The 17,245-nt window shown below is 38.6% G+C and overlaps 1 protein-coding gene and 1 long non-coding RNA gene across 4 annotated transcripts in view; one reads left to right on the top strand and one right to left on the bottom strand.

Moving 5' to 3' along the window:
• The window catches only part of LOC123333214, a 70,502-nt gene that overhangs the window by 2,670 nt on the left and 50,587 nt on the right, over positions 1 to 17,245 (bottom strand). The window contains exons 5-6 of the long non-coding RNA XR_006550424.2: positions 16,971 to 17,055; positions 350 to 473 (exon numbers count right to left, since the gene is read on the bottom strand). This is a non-coding gene — a long non-coding RNA (uncharacterized LOC123333214). The remainder of the gene's footprint in view (positions 1 to 349; positions 474 to 16,970; positions 17,056 to 17,245) is intronic.
• The window catches only part of DENND5B (DENN domain containing 5B), a 222,235-nt gene that overhangs the window by 176,671 nt on the left and 28,319 nt on the right, over positions 1 to 17,245 (top strand). For all 3 annotated transcript variants that reach the window (XM_025283467.3, XM_006069091.4, XM_044941315.2), the window contains 4 exons: positions 2,126 to 2,257; positions 3,500 to 3,652; positions 4,535 to 4,613; positions 12,379 to 12,460. In XM_025283467.3, the coding sequence (XP_025139252.2) occupies positions 2,126 to 2,257; positions 3,500 to 3,652; positions 4,535 to 4,613; positions 12,379 to 12,460 (446 nt within the window). The remainder of the gene's footprint in view (positions 1 to 2,125; positions 2,258 to 3,499; positions 3,653 to 4,534; positions 4,614 to 12,378; positions 12,461 to 17,245) is intronic.

Genomic DNA, 17,245 nt, shown 5'->3' with positions numbered 1-17,245 from the left:
AGGGTTCTTTAGCCACCCGTGTATTCATTCTGCACATGTCCATGGAATGTGGCTTGTTTTGTGGCTTCAACAAAGTGCTCAGAAGGAGAGTTTGCATGTGGCCCTGTGGAATTCATTGTTGGCTAATACTGTATCTGCCTCGTATGTGCTGGCTGATCAGTGAATATGGCCACTCAAAGGACAGTCCCATTCTAGCTTGCTGTCATTTATATTATAAAATAGAACCTAAACTTTAAACTGGTTAATTTTTAATTCAATTATTGACTTTTACAAATCTATTCATATATCTCAGAGAAAAGGAAAAATGCCTGAGGCTTCTTCCTATCCTCTTGCTTTGTCATGTACTCACTTCTTTCATTGTAGCCAGTGTATTCCTTCCTAAGCCAAGTGTGATACTTCACTGTTCTTGAGAATTGGGTCTTGTAGTGGTTCTCTCTGTATTTGCATAGTCCTAAAGATGGAGGAATTGAGGCCTGGGGAGAAACAGAACCCTTTTAACATTAGTAGTTAACATTTGTTTTTACCAACCATTTATCTCTAAGTTGTAATGTTCCAAATAACATTAGTACTACCTGAAATGATAGGAAATGGAGGTAATTATAGTCTCATATATGATCCCTGTCTTATATCTCAGGTTTATTTTTCTGAAATTCTTCATTTCCTGCTTTTATTTATACTAACCTTCAGGATGTTTCACACAACTCTGTTACACTTAATTTCCCTGGTGGAGATTGTTGCCTCTCATTGTCAATTTTCCCTCTTCCTTTTACCCTCTAAAAAGGATTTGAAGCAGGAAGAAATATACACAACTAACTGTGTGCAGAGTCCATTTAATTTTTAAATCCATCCTTAAAATAAGTACACTGAAAAAGAGATTATTTTGTAAATGCTGCCTTTTGTCAGGAGGGTCGGGAAGTAGAAGGTAAATGGCTTTGTTGAATCCCTAATTGGTGAGATTTTTAACAATTGTACTAAATTTAGCAGGTTATTTTTCTTCCAAAGGGAAAATGTGTTAAATGTGCAAAAACTCTCTTTTATTTAAAGAATGCAAAAGATTTTACACATATTTTTCTTACACTATCAAATCTCCCCTTAAGATAGTAAAGATAGATTTCACATATGTGTCTGTGGGAGGATGTGCTGACTTGCAGTGTCTCTCATTCCAATAAACGGCTGGTTTTACTATATAATTAGAGCAATTATTCTCTAAATACAGACCTAAGACACTTAGACTTCTTGGAGATTCTGCCCTGCAGTCCTGACACCAACATAAGGTATCCGGACGAGCTTTCACAGGTGCCACAGAAAGAAGAAAGATAACAGCTGTCCTGAACTAATGACATGTAGTGCTTTCTTACTGGAAATTCACTAACCAAAGTTCAAGAGCAGTGGTCTGAGTTTCTGTGGTCCTCTCTGAGCCGTCGATGTCTCCTAAAATAATATGATATTTCTGATTTCTTTTGACCATGGTACAAAGGCAAAGTAGGGATGTCGCAAAGTGTCTTGGAAATAAGAGGTCACCTCCTACATTGGGAGTACATGATACTTTTCAGAGTGGTTGCCTAGCCTTTGTTATGAGGCAGGTGGGCTTGTTTTATGCCCATTTTTATGAATAAGCACGTATACCTGAGGTCATAAAATTTATTGCAACCATTTTCCAGAGCTGACTTAATTTACTGTTGTGACTTGATTAGAACAAAGGACAGCACTCCCCAAGAGGCTGGAAGCACCTCAAGGCTCTTGATCTGTGGGGAAATAGGTGGAGTAAACCAGTAATTTGAGAATCACTGGGTTCCTGGAAAACCATGGGTTTGATATTCATTCAGACACCCCAATTTTTCCATCCCAGCCATGATCCCAACTAATCACACACTGGGTATTCCCAGTAAAAAGACTGAATGAGTTTTTATTTGCTGTGGCTTCTGTCACTCTCATTTTCACGGGACTAACAATAGAGGGAGTGTGACTACCCTCTGCCTTTCAGTGTACTAAACCTTGAACTGCTGTTGCACATATATAGATGTACGGCCTTTTTTTGCATTTTGTTCCTGCACTTATTTTTAAGGTTAAGTAGGTTAGAAGAATATCTGGTGTTTAGGCATTAAAAATACTCTTTAATTTTTAGAAATACATGCAAGAGGCACGAAGTTTAGGAAAAAACCTGAGGCAACCCAAATTGTCAGACCTCTCTCCTGCGGTGATTGCACAAACCAACTGGAAATTTGTAGAAGGCTTATTAAAAGAATGTAGAATGAAGGTACGTATTACTCACTGGTGCAGGACAGTGCGCATTCATGTTCACTCCATGTGTAAAGCTAAAATGAACTGAGCCAACCCCCACTTGAGCTTTAGCTTCACTAGAAAGACGCTTAATACTGAGGCATAAACCTCATGTGCTCTTTACTAAAGTCATGAACCTCTGCGGGTTCTGTCTGTCACCCCAGAATCAATGACATGGGAGCCCTGCTCAGTTTTTCTCACCTTTCAACTGTTGCTATCTTCCTCTCCAACATGGACAGATATTAAGCCAATCATAAGTTCTGTCAGGGATGTTGTAAACTTATGTGAAAGGCAGCACATTTTTTGTATGTGTTTGTATGTATCTCTGTGTGAACCTGTGTAGAACCTCATCTGTGCCCATATGTGTGTGCATATACCCATAAGGAAGAAGATCTTAGCTGTGTTGTAGATTTGTGTGTTATATACATGAGTCTCCTCTCAGATATCTGTGTTTATCAGAGGTAGCACTACAAGTTGACAAAACTCAGAACATCATTTTAGCCAATAATTTCATTCATTTATTTGACAGTCATCTCTTGAGTACCTTCTCTGTGTTGAGTAAATGCACTATGTCAGCATCAGCTTGCAATGCTGAATCACACAGACATGGTCCTTGCCTAAAGTAACTAGATTCTCTCTCACTTATATTTTATGAGGACAGTTAAGTCTGCTGTAAGTTACCATACTTGAAACTGATTTCCATTTCCTTTCCATTTTCTGGTACATACTCATTCCAGAGAAGAGATGAAAGGGAAAATGAAGAAGGAAAAAAGAAGTCTGCTTCACTTACAAATTAGAGAATTCTGAAACAATTTAGAACTGCCTGTTTGTATTGTGGTTTTTGCCTAAGTGCAATCGAAACAAGTGTGAATATCTTTAGTGTGCTAAGATGGAGCATGAGTGGTGGTGGCAGGATGGAGTTTCAGATTCTGTGATATATAGTAGATTTGGTGTATTGTTCATAAGCATTTTCATGAGGATACTTTAAAATAGCATCAGAATCTCTCTTGAGTGGCTCTCTATTTCTCTGACAGAATAGTTATACATGCTATTATTCATTGGTTGACCACAGAGATTAAGACACTTTCCCCAAGGTGATTCCAAATCTGCAGTTAGAAATATAGTGAAGGGAACCCAGGTGTCCTCATTCAGGAATTGACTTGATGGTTTTTGGCCTCATTGCTGGAATAACACTTGAGACCGCATGTGATATTTTCAGACGAAACGCATGTTGGTGGAGAAGATGGGACACGAAGCAGTGGAACTGGGCCATGGAGAAGCAAACATAACTGGCTTGGAGGAGAACACCCTGATTGCCAGCCTCTGTGACCTGTTGGAAAGGATATGGAGCCACGGCTTGCAAGTCAAGCAGGTAACAGGTTCAAGAGGCCCTGCTGACAGGACCAGTTAGAAGTCCTGTTAAGAAAAGTAACAAAAAGGAAAAAAAACATGAAAATGAAAGGATAAGTCCCTTTGTCACAGGATAATGAGAAATATACCACAGATATTTTAATTCCAGAAAAAGAAAATACAACCCATGATTAGCAAGTAGTTTGGGGCTCCTTTCCTGGTAAAAAGGAAAAGATAAAAAGAACACATTCACTGCAGGGACTGTATTCACTGTAGATTCCATTAAGTATCTACTTTAATCACTGTCTAAAAAAAAATCTAAATATTTGTCAGAATTAACAGTTCTTTACCATTTTAAGTTGTCTGGTAATTCAGGGTGAAAAAATTAGATGCTTTCTCTGCTTTTGTCCCTCTTATCTCCCTTTCTTTTTTTTTTTTTCCTGCTGTATGCATCTTTCTTTCTTCTTCATCTTTTCTGTTTCTCCTCCTGCCCCACTTTTCTTCCCTCATTGCTCCTGCATATATCCAAACATGTTTTGCATACACAAATACATTCTGTGCTGCTAGAGCCTTTAATTCCACGCTGACTAATGTGGCCAGTGTAGACAGCCCTAGTTACATACAGTGAAGTACCAACCCAGCTGAAGTTGGGAATTTCCATGCCTGCACTTCTGGCCTTTGCTTAGCTGACCTTCCCCAGGCTGCTGCCAGCCTTGTCAGTGAGGCAAAGGACCCTCACTACACATGGAGCGGGATGCTCAGCATGTCACACAGCTAGGAATGGATGAACTTCAGTTTCCCAGCTTCATAATCAGCATTTCAATGTGAATGGTTTGATGAGAAGTTATTTTTTAATGAATTGTTTGTTATAAAATGAAAAATTATATATGCCTTGTACTTTCAGGGGAAGTCAGCTTTGTGGTCACATTTAATTCAGTTTCAGGACAGAGAAGAGAAACAAGAGCACCTTGCAGAGTCGCCAGGTGAGAATTCATTGGCTTGATTGTTTCTACAGCACTGGCAGCAGTGGACCATGTCAAAAATCAGTCCCTATGGCTTTGTCTTCACCTCTCTCTCTCTCAAACTGCCATTCACCCCATCTTGCCAATAGTGGGTAGAGTAGGAGGAGGAATATTACTAACTCTGAGACCTGGGGAAAGTCCCTTGACCTTTTGATCTTCAGCTTCCTCATCCACAGATTGGGGAAATAATATTAGCCATGCCAAGGCTATAATGTTGATCAAATCAGATAACATTTGAAAACTTCTAAAAAGGTGTAAAGAATCATATAAGTAGTATTCCTACTCTAACCAGTATTAGGGTATGGTATGTACTGATTTTTTCTTGAATAAAAGTTTTATCACATTGTTAATAATCTTTCAGGGGAGAAAACGTGTATATATATATATATATTTCAAAAATTTCAGAAATCATATTCTTCAATTTATGAGACATCTTATGTTACACTGTCATGATTCATTAGCTCTTTAATCATATAGGATTCGTAGATGCTCTACCTATTGTGTATTTTTCATAAAAAGGAGCTTGTTTTTCTTTAAGTAAAATAAACATCTATTTCATAAAAAGTAGAAGTAATAGTAGAGAGTTAGAGATAAAATGTTTTATACTGAATCAGCTATTTGGGAACATTTTCTAAAATTATGAATTAGACACTGAAAAAATATTTTTTAAAGGCTTATTTAAAAAAAAAAAACTCATAAGCCAACCACTAACTTTAGAAATACAGCACTGCAGAGACTTCGCTGTGGTCCAGTGGCTAGGACTCCATGCCCCTAATGCAAGGGCCTGGGTTCAGTCCCTGCTCAGGGAACTAGATCCCACATGCCACAACTACATATCCCACATGCAGCAACAAGGATTGACGATCTCGTGTGCCACGCCGAAGGCCCCGCACAGCCAAAAAAATAAATATTTTTTGAAAAAGAAGGAAAAGGAAGCATTGCATGATTGAAACACACTATTTTCATTCCCCTCACTGCCTCTAGAGGGCAATACTACTCTAAAAGTGGTGTTTATTATTGGAAACCTACTTTTTCAATATATCCAATGAGACAGCTAGGAATAGGAACTGGATACTACATTGCCCTGCTGCTGCTGCTAAGTTGCTTCAGTCGTGTCCGACTCTGTGGGACCCAATGGACGGCAGCCCACCAGGCTCCCCCGTCCCTGGGATTCTCCAGGCAAGAACACTGGAGTGGGTTGCCATTTCCTTCTCCAATGCATGAAAGTGAAGTCGCTCAGTCCCGTCCGACCCTCAGCGACCCCATTGGACTGCAGCCTTCCAGGCTCCTCTGTCCATGGGATTTTCCAGGCAAGAGTACTGGACCACCTCTAAACCGAATGTCAAAGTTTTAATGTCCCATGATATAACCATATTTATAATGATTAAGATCAAGTTTAAAAGCATTCTCTAGTGTCCATTTGTCCTTTTTCCTATTGAAAAAGTAAAAATGCATTAGCGTATCTGAAATTATCTCTAATATTTACCCAAGTTCATAGAAAATTTAGCAGTTCGGACATAAGACCATATTCAAGGTAGTTTACCCTAATTAGAATAAATTCCTAGGAAGAAATAACCATTTGTAGGATGAAATGTTGCAAAACCAAGCTTTGTTAGGCAGGGAGGCATTTGACTTCTACTAAACAGACATGCGAGAATGTCCATCTGTTAAGAGTGAGCAGCTACCAGGCAACACCAGGAAGTTCATGGCTTTGAATAACCAAATCATGGGTGGTTGAGCTAGAGACCAGAGACTCAGCCATTTGCAGGGCGCGTCAGGCAGTCAGTAATGACACTAGTAAAACTGAAGTCAGGGCTCAGAAATACGGAATGTGTCAAAGCCTCATGCAATCATTGCGCTGCACTGCCAAGTGTCAGTGAAGGGCTGGTGATCTAAGAATAAACATAAGCTAAATATTATACTGATCCTAAGTAGGATTAATGTAAGCTGTGTAGCTTTTGAAATCAAATTTACTGTCTGTTTGGAGGGGTGGATTTGATAAATATTGCTCTAACACTTGTGATGATTCAGCCCATGAAGTTAGGACTTAAAAATATGACAGTGTGAAATGTATATAAAAACATCAGTTTAAAAATAAAATTCATTATTGAGAAACAGTATGTTCTAATTATACAAAAATTAGCAGTTCCCTGACTTTAATGGTTTTAAATCTGGTGTTTTGTTTTTTTCCAAAAAAATAGTTTGTTTGCCAACTACTTAGTTTCCTCATTAATGGCAGTAAACAGTATGCGTCTTCATATTATGCAAAGATCCTCCAAGTCCTTAGAGATTCACAGTAGATTTGAACACAGCTCTTACTAGCATTGAGCCAGGAAGCAGCCCTAAACAAGAATTGGACATTTTAAGGATTGTAGAAGAATGGAAAAAGTCTGTCTTAGCAAGAGAACCATAGCAGGGTAGACTTAAAATTTTTTGATAGATTTTATTTTTCTAGCAGTTTTAGGTTCATGGCAATATTGAGCAGATGGTTCAGAGATTTCCCCTAAACCCTCTGCCCCCACACGTGCATAACCTCCCTCATTATCCTGCTTCTCCACCAGAGTAGTACCTTTCTTACAGTTGTTGAACCTTTGCCGACACATCAGCACCCTAAGCCCGTAGTTAATTTACATTAGGATTCACTCTTGATGTGTCATATGTACTATGGGTTTAGACAGATACGTGTTAATGACATGGATCCACCATTATAGTGTAATATAGAGTAGCTTCACTGTCCTAATAATCGTGTGTTCCACCTATTCATCCATCCCTCTCCTCTAACCCCTGGCAACCACTGATCTTTTTAACTGTCTCCATAGTCTGGCCTTACCTAGAATGTCATTTGGTTGACATCATGTGGTATGAGGCCTTTACACATTGGCTTCTTTCACTTAGTAATATGCACTTAAGTTCCCGCCATGTCTTTTAAAACTGTCTTAATTTTGACCTCATTAAATTTTGATCAAGTCACTGTACCTAGTAGTTAGAAGTCCTGTTTTAGAGAGAGGATCTCAGAATGCAGTTGATTCTAGAAAGAGGACCATTCTTAATGTATCACCCAAAAGTTTCTACCTTTAAAAATGTGGACCAGCTTAGACATGGGTGTTATCTCCAAACCTAGCATCCTCAGATAAGTTTCAACTAAACTTTAAATGCACTTTTAAAACAGTTGGCAAGGAGTGGGGAAGAATGCAGAAGGGAATAGAAATAGTAGTTTAAATGCTTATTCTAGACCTGGCCAAGAATTTGGAGTCATTCTTTAAAGGTCTTATCCTCATCAAGTTTCTTTAATTACTTACCTGCCCGTGGATATATTATGACTCTATAAAACAATACATGTAGTCTCTATGCTCTGTGTACTTGCTGTCTATGCGGTAGCATTCTTGCAGGTGGAATACAAAGGACATTTCTGTGGCTGAGTATTAAACCAGTGTTTGTATTGAAGGAGAGAGTAGCCTGTTACATTTGAGTATAGCGAATTAAGAAATACTAAGAAGTTCCCTTTTGAACTAGTGGTTAGGATTCCAGACTTTCACTGCTGTGACCCAGGTTCAATCCCTGGTGGGAACTGAGATCCTGCAAGCTATGCGGTGTAGCCAGGGGAAAAAAAAGAAGAAGAAATACTAATAGAAATATACCTTTGAATAGTTTATAAATTTTTCTTCTGTCTAGAAGAGACTTCATGGAAACTTTTTTAGCATTTAGATCTCTAGATTAAAACTATGGCCTCATTCCTTAACTCCTAATCTGCATTTTTGTTCACAGGCTTCTAAACTTTGCTCCAAAGTTTACTAATAAAATACTGTATTAATTTCCTGCAGTTGCCATTATATAGGACCACAAACGGGATGACGTAAACAACAGACATTTACTGTAGAAGTACTGGGGGGTTTGGACATCAGCATCTTTTTTTGACAGCTAATGCACTGTTATCATCAGTCTATCCCATTAGCAGATTTTTCATAAATCTCTATCTCCAGCCCTAGTTCCTAGACATCCATAGCCCAGACTCAACTCATCCTGAAACAAACTCATTATCTTAGCACCTCTGCCTCCTGTCCCAATCATACTTTCTTCCTTCTTGTCAATTTCACTCAATGACATCATAACCCTCTTCTCAGTCAGGCAAGCCAGAAAGTCATCCTTAATGTAACAGTCCACTGGACATGACATCAGAATACCCTACCCCTTTTAATTAATGGAATTTTGGGGGCAGATTTCTTAGCCTCTTTAAACCTCATTTTTTTCATTTGCAAAATCAAGATTAAATAAAGGAAAGTTATGATTATGGAATACTATATAGTAAAACAGTATATGTTGCTGCTGCTAAGTCGCTTCAGTCATGTCCAACTCTGTGCGACCCCATGGACAGCAGCCCACCAGGCTCCCCTGTCCCTGGGATTCTCCAGGCAAGAACACTGGAGTGGCTTGCCATTTCCTTCTCCAGTGTATGAAAGTGAAAAGTGAAAGTGAAGTCGCTCAGTTGTGTCCGACCCCAGCAACCCCATGGACTGCAGCCCACCAGGCTCCTCACTCCATGGGATTTTCCAGGCAAGAGTACTGGAGTGGGGTGCCATTGCCTTCTCCGAAAACAGTATATATTCATACTTAATATTGTTTTGACTCTTGAGTCTTGCTTACCCTTAATCTAGTTATTTAATTCCCCTGCATATTTCTCCTCTTTGTTTTCACTGGCTGCCACTGTCTTAGTTCATCTACAAGCTGGCCTCTGGAACAACTTCTAGCTCATCTCCCTTGTATCATTTGTACCATTACACTGGGCTTCCCTGGCTCAGATAGTCAAGAATCTGCCTGCGGTGCAGGAGACCCAGGTTTGATTCCTCAATTGGGAAGATCCCCTACAGAAGGAAATGGCTACCCACTCTAGTATTCTTGCCTGGAGCATCTCATGGGCAGAGGAGCTTGGCGGGCTCCAGTCCATGGTGTCGCAAAGAGTTAGAGGTGACTGAGGGACTAAGTGCACACACACACCATCACACTGTCACTCTACTTAACTGACTAAAAAGCAGTAGGAAACTTCCCTGGAGGTTCAGTAATTGAGACTCTGCACTTCCATTGCAGGGGGTGCGGGTTCAATCCTTGGTCAGGAAGTAAGATCCCACATGCCATAGCATGTGGCCAAAAAAAAAAAGCACTAAGAAGCATATCATTTCTTTTCAAAATTTCTTTCCTCTCCCTAGGATTTCTGGATGTTTCCAACTTGTTTTATTTAAAGTTCTGCCCTCTGGCCCTAAATAATCTTATCTTCCTCAATGAGTATTTGCTCAGCATTTTGAGGGGCCCTCTGGATATTCTAAGAATAGGATATGACCAAGCCTCAAGAGGCATATAATTTAATAATAAGAGTAACAGAAGTGTTAAATTGTGATTGGTTTGTGATAGAGGTTCAGTATTAAAAGTCCCACAAAAGAAAGGGAATAACTTCTAACAGTGTGCCTAGGGGAGAAAGTATATTCAGGAAAGATTTCACACAGAGGCAAAATTAAAGCTAAATTTCTTTTTTTTTGTTTTGAGAGTTTACTTTGTGCCAGGCACCATTATAACTGTTTTACATCTGTTTGAATAAGGTAGGTATTGGGACTGTCCCCAGTTTGCAGGTAATGAAACAGACCATGCTGCTACTGCTGCTAAGTTGCTTTAGTTGTGTCCGACTCTATGCTACCCCAGAGATGGCAGCCCACCAGGCTCCCCCGTCCCTGGGATTCTCCAGGCAAGAACACTGGAGTGGCTTGCCATTTCCTTCTCCAGTGCATGAAAGTGAAAAGTGAAAGGAAGTCGCTCAGGTTGTCTACTTGAAAGTTACACAGTCATGTCCGACTCCTAGCGACCCCATGGACTGCAGTCTACCAGGCTCCTCCGTCCATGGGATTTTCCAGGCAAGAGTACTGGAGTGGGTTGCCATTGCCTTCTCTGAGAACATGCTTAGACCTGTGAATGTTCTTTTTGTGGATGCTGCTGCTTTTTTAAATGTCAGGCTCCTCTGTTATTTAGTGTCTCACCTGTTCTCTGCCCCCTGGGGCATGATTCCTTCTATTGTCCTGTCTTCCCCTGGTCAAGTTGCCAGATTATGGTAACTCAGCCCCTTTCTCCTGTCTCATAGTCTTTTTCTTTTTCTCTTCTCAACCCATTTCTTACCACATGTGTGGCCATCTTACATGCTGTCTAATCATCTGGGGTGTAGAGGCATTCTCTGAGGCATTTCACTTTCTCTCCAGTAAGAGGGACGTGCTTTCATTAATTAACACACTTAAGTGGTAATAGTCTCAAACAGGAAGACAAACAGCATACTGCCTGCAAATCTCTGCAATAGTGTCTTCCGTGTCTATTACCTGTTGGGTATTGAGATCAACCAGTGTTTCCAGTGACCCATTGCAAACTCCCTCCGCAGACTGCCAAGACAGGTGCCCTATTTATTACCTACTTAGTAGGGCAGGCCCTCAAAAGAACTGCCTTTAGGTTGGTCTGGCTACATTCTTTTTGTCCTGGCAACTCCATCAATGTTCACTTATGTTATACCTGCCAAGTATCAGTTGAGCTTCTTGCATCAAGTGCCAAAATCTTGCAGATCCTTATCCACCAAAATGTTCCTTGTCTTCCTTCAGTGCCAGCTTCATATAAACTTATGTGTTCCAATATTGTATCCTAGCCCCCGAAAGTAGAATGTGTCTAAAAACTGAGAAAATGGAAGTTTAATGTACAGTGAAAACCTCATCCTTAGTTCTCATTTTATGATGTATTTGCCAAGTGTGATGTTGCAATTTAGTTTTCATTTACAGATGAGGAAATAGAAATAAAGGGCACTGAACTCCACGGAATCTCACTTACAGTGAGATTGAGCAATCCAACAATATTGTTGTTACTGTTTAGTCCCTAAGTCGTATCTGACTCTTTGCAACCCCATGGACTGCAGCCCACCAGGCTCCTCTGTCCATGGGATTCCTCAGGCAAGAATACTGGAGTGGGCTGCCATTTCCTTTTCCGGGGGATCTTCCTGACCCAGGGAAGATTCTGAATCTCCCACATTGGCACCACTGAGCCACTAGGGAAGCCCAACTACAATATATTAGCCAATAATTGATTGTTTCGCCATTGTTATATAAAAGAATAATGTTTCCTTCTTACATAAATGTTAGCTCTTCAGGCTTCATAAGAGAATGACTCACAGACATTATACTTCTAACTGTCCATTTAGATTACTCACTTTGTATGATAAACATATTGTTACTTGGATTCTGAACTTGAAGTAGAAACTTATCAGACTAAAGAATCCAAACTCTTAAGGTTTTCTTTTTAAACATGTTTTCGAAAGGGAAATTTTATGATTGTAGCTAACGAGACCAGAGATGATTCACGTATTTAGTAAGGATACCTGCAATTATTCAGAGCTATTAGAATGATAACTTTAGAAAATGACTGGCCCTTCTGGCCAAAATGTACACACGTTGTCTTATTTGCTATGTGGGTTCTTACAATTCATTTAAAATTTTCAGATAAAGCCCCACATTAACTAGGAAGAAAATAGCTAGTTTACTGTAATAATAAAGTAGGAATATTTGGGTAAACAAATTTGAGCTTTTCTATTATCTTTAAAATTTGTTCATATCAAAATAGCTTCAAAGTATTTATTTGTGGAATGTGAACCATGTCGATTTTTTAAGTCTCTACTGTTGTTTTTCTAATACTTTGCTGATATTTTTCTACATAGTTGCCCTTGGACCAGAAAGAAGAAAATCTGACTCAGGAGTTATGTTGCCAACCCTCAGGGTCTCTCTTATCCAAGACATGAGGTATTTGTTATATGTGCTAGCATATGGTGATAACTTTTGAAATATTCATGGTTTTCATATAAATTGCTCAAATAACTGTGACTATGGTATTTTTTGCCTATGTATTCTGAAGAAAACATTTTTTATAATCTCATTTATTTTAATTTTGTACTGTTATGATTTTCCTGACATTAAATCCAAAGGCAAAATGCAATTGAGAAGAGTTTTTTAAATATCCCTATTTTTACATTTTCTTTTGTTCTGTTTTTTTCTTCTTTAGTATCCTTAAATATTACTATCCCCAGATATAAACCAAAAAATCTGCAAATAATAGCAAGTTACTCAGCAGAAAAATCTCTGTCACTTAGATTTCCTTTGAAGCAAATGCAAATCTGAAAATTATCACATGCAATTACTGGTTTTAAAAGTCATTAGAAGGCATCAATATACCTAAAATAGATTTATTGAATGAGGAAGACAGAAGTTTTTTCTTTTGAATATTTTGGGTCCTTTTTAGTTAACTTTTAAAATATATGGGTTTAGTGTTACAGCATTTAATTATTGATGTTTATTTGATTTGTCAAAGGCTTACAACTGAAAAGCATAACTTTTATGAGTAGCGTCATAATACTGCAGTGGCACATCCTGACTTCACACAAGCTGTGTGATCCCAGGCACTTTTTGTAACTTCTCTTTGTCTCAGTTTTTCTTTCTATTGTTGCTGTTCAGTTGCCAAGTCGTGTCCAACTCTTTGTGACCCCATGGATTGCAGCATGCCAGGCTTCCCCCTGTCCCTCACCATCTCCTGGAGTTTGCCCATATTCTTTCTCTCAAAGATAAAAACAGTTGTGTAGTTCATGAGACCCAAACAAGTTAGTCCATTATACTAAAAAGTTTCAAGAAGTTCTTGGCTTATCCTAAGAGTTCAGTAAATGTTGGATTTTGTTTTCTGAATCCATATTTATATCTTAAATGCTCTTATTGCTTGATAGATGAAATGTAGTTGTCCTCATGTAGCTTATGATTCCTTTTGAGGTCAGCAAGAGATGAATAGTTCTAACTAGGAGGGGAATGCACTCCCCCTCTCTTAATGGAAACATAAAACCACATGTGTTATGCTTTGATTTCACAGTAGCCATCATTTTAAGGTGAGGATTGTTGAGAGCTTTGCAGCAGTGACCTCAAGGACCAAACTTCTAAAACCTAATTAGGAGATGATCACATTACATAAGGCTACCCTACTCCTTCCAGTTTCCTGCATATTTACTTTTATCTCCTTTATGTTGTTGGTTTTGTTTGGGGAGGGGTGTCCGGCCTTGATAAACTCCCTTCGTTTGATAAAAGGCAGTCTAGCGTGCTGATTAAGAGCTCAGACTGTGGAACCAGCCCACAAGGGTTGCTGTTTTAACTCTGCCGCATACTAGGCTCTGTGGCCAAAGGCAATTGCTCATATTCCCAGTTTCCTCACCTATTAAATAATAGTACTTCTCTTAAAAATTTTGGTATAAATATTCAATGAGTTAATAAATGTAAAGCACTCAAAATTGTCCTGGAAATAAATGTATGTTTGTGTACTCATGCATACATATACATCTATACTTACTTCTGTTTCTATTTTTATTTATATGTGTATATGTGTACTTTTATACAATTTTTAAGACCATAAATTCATAATGATATCCCTGATTCCAGTTCTGTACCACAGGGATCATGCTAGCCTTCTCCCTTATATATAATTTTTTTCTCAAACTATGAGAAACCTGGCTCTCATTATCTGTAATATATTCACTTATTTGTACAACCTGTAAGGTAGTTTTGAAATTGCTGCCTCACACCCCTGTAAGAAACAGAGGTACTAACTAAGCACAGTGTTTGCACAGCTCAGTTTTGTCTAACCTTTCGCTATCCAGTCAAAATACTGTTTTCCAAAACTTAGGTTCCTTCTTTTTTTCTCCACTCCCTTCAGTGTGGTCTTATTATTCATTTGTAACAGTGTTAGGTTTATTTGTTACCTTGTATTCCATTCGGGGTTCCCTTCACATCCTAGTGATTTTTGTTTGGGGTTTTGCTTAAATGTATATACAGTGAAATTCATTCTTGGTGTGTAGTCATATATGTTTTCATAAAAACACAATTGTGATGCATCACCCCCTTGTGCTACTGCTTTTGCATCAGCCCCTCTCCCAGCTTCCTACTCTGGGCAGTCACTGATATATTTCCAGGCTCTTTTCACTGAGAGAGCCTAGAAGTAGTAATACCCCAGCAATAGTGAGCACAGCTAGTGCCCACAGATTGGTTTCTGGATACCATTCTCCAATAAAAGGAACCATGGCTATCTAGAGAAGCGATTGATTCCAGGAACTGAGGAAGGGAAAATACAGAGTGAACCAACTGCATCTTTGGTAAGGGAGTGCTCACAAAGTATAGGATCACATAATAAAGACAAGCCAGCCTGAAAGAGCTACAAATGGCCAAAGCTGAAACAATTTGAGCAAAAAAAGTAATTTACAGTAGTAATAAAATGAATATCCAAGAGCCTTTTCCAATATAAATAGTTAAATAAGTGAATACAGTGGAACAGCTTTTTTACAGAAGCACTCCAATTAATAAATATAGAAGAATGAAGTAGAAAAATCAGTGGTTGAAGCATCTAAGCTGAAACAAGAATATTTGCATAGTCTCAAAAGTATTTTCCCCAAGAATTTATTAATTACAAAGGAAAAAGTATTAAGTTTACAGTGGATTTCCCAGGCAAGAATACTGGAGTGGTTTGCCATTTTCTTCTCCAGGGGATCTTCCAGACCCAAGAATCAAACCCTCATCTCCTGCATTAGCAGGCAGATTCTTCACCACTAAGCCACCAGGGGAGCCCCTTATTCATAATATATTTACTTATATCTCAGTGGATATGTTTATTTCTGTTTCTAAGTCTTAGGCAAGAACTTCATTGTAATCCCTAGTTGCAATCTAGATAGTTCATGTGGACCTTTTTCCTTAAAGAGAAATACCTAAGTAATATGCTAAACTTTGACAGATAAACAAAAAATACTTGTTTTCTAAAGATTAGATTACATAGATCTCAGAGTTCACACTCTATTGGCCTCGTGCCCTGCCAGTAACTCCTGTCTCCCAAATTTCTGTCTTGAGGCAAAGACATGGGCAGTTTAGAGACTTGAGTCCCTGTAGTTGTCAAGAGTCTTGGTACCAGATTGCTCAGCAGCTGGCATGAGTCCAGGACAGATGTGTCTACAGGCTATCCCCTTTATCTTAGTATGTCCGACAATTCCCCAGGACTTTCACAGATACTAGGTATCACTGTACTGTCAATAATAGAATGATTTCTTTTCTTCCAAAGAGAAAGGCTTGGGACAATAAATAATTATACAGATTATCTACATATAAAAGAGGAGTATTACCATGCCATTATCATTATTACTAATTTCTTTCCAGAGTAGCTATGCATATATCATCTAGACATTCAAACCAACTTTTATTGTTAATGACAAAATGTAATTAATAATGAGGGGTATAGTAGAATATTACATGATTGAGGAGATTGTTAGTACTATTATCTAAGTATAGATATTCTGAATATGTCAACAAATGAGCAGGATGTCTTAAGTATATCCTAGAAGTACTTGGTTTTCCTATAAAGATGGGAATAAATTACTTGACAGTAAACTGGATGGTCACTTTTATCTTTTTATAAATAATGTTTGCATATGTGCTTGTGAGCATCAGCTTTATTCTCCACTAAGGTTAAAATAAGCATGATTAATTTTGTTAACCTAGGAAGGAATATTTGAGGAATTTTTATGACTATAGAGTGTGGGCTTAAACTAAAATTGGCTAATTCCTTAATTTCTCAAATAAATATTCCTTAATTTCTCTAATAAAAATAATTTCTCTGGCTTTCACTGGTGATAACAGTGAAATAAAGACCAGTTTTGGATTCGGGAAATGTGGATTCAAACTTGGTTGCTTCTGCTCTCAAGAATCATTCAGTTTTAGGCAACAGAAGCCTGTTCAAACTAGCTTCAGGAAAAAGGAGGATTTATGGGAGATATGCAAGGGTATTTCCCAGAATCCAAGCCCAAGAACTGTTGCTGGATTGGAAACAGCTTTGTCCATCTCACTGGAAGTAAATTGTCCCTACTTTTACCTCCACTTGTGCAGGCTTCTCTCCTCTGCCCCTTTCCGTCCTTTTTTGCTTTACTGTGAACATGCTCTCCCAAGCCCTGGCCTCAACACCTGTCTTATTTTAAGCATTCAGCAAAGACTGACTCGGTTTTTCAGTGTACTAATTTCCAGTTTGTGCGAGAAAATCTGATTGATTCAACTTAGATCAGGTAGATGCTGCTTATCCATTCAGTTCTAGCTGACAGATAAGGAGCACCAGTCATGGTGGTACCTGGAGTTCTTTCTTCTGGTTCTTCTGGGTCTAAAGAGAGAGAACTTCTCCAAGAATGTGAGTATCATGAAGAAATGCTTGGTAGAAAATGGGTGGCATCTATAGAATAATATGTATTACCTCTGAGGTCTTGGGTGGGTCACTTAGTCTCGATGAATCTCAGTTTCCTCATCTTTGAAGTGAAATAATGATGGTCTCCCTCTCACTAGATATTGTGACAATCGGGTAAGACAGAATACATAAAAATTAGAAAGCTTTGTACCAGGGTTGGAAACAAATAAAATAAATAAGGTATTTAAACCACACACTATATATACTTTACTGTGAATTAACAGGATCTATTTTAGAAGTAATAACTTCTAGAATATTATGCTGAATGTCATTATAGTTACCTA

This window comes from Bubalus bubalis, chromosome 4, assembly GCF_019923935.1.
Source record: "Bubalus bubalis isolate 160015118507 breed Murrah chromosome 4, NDDB_SH_1, whole genome shotgun sequence".
Lineage (NCBI taxonomy): Eukaryota > Metazoa > Chordata > Mammalia > Artiodactyla > Bovidae > Bubalus > Bubalus bubalis.
Note: the sequence above shows the minus strand (reverse complement) of the source record. Positions and strands in the feature narration are given on the sequence as shown.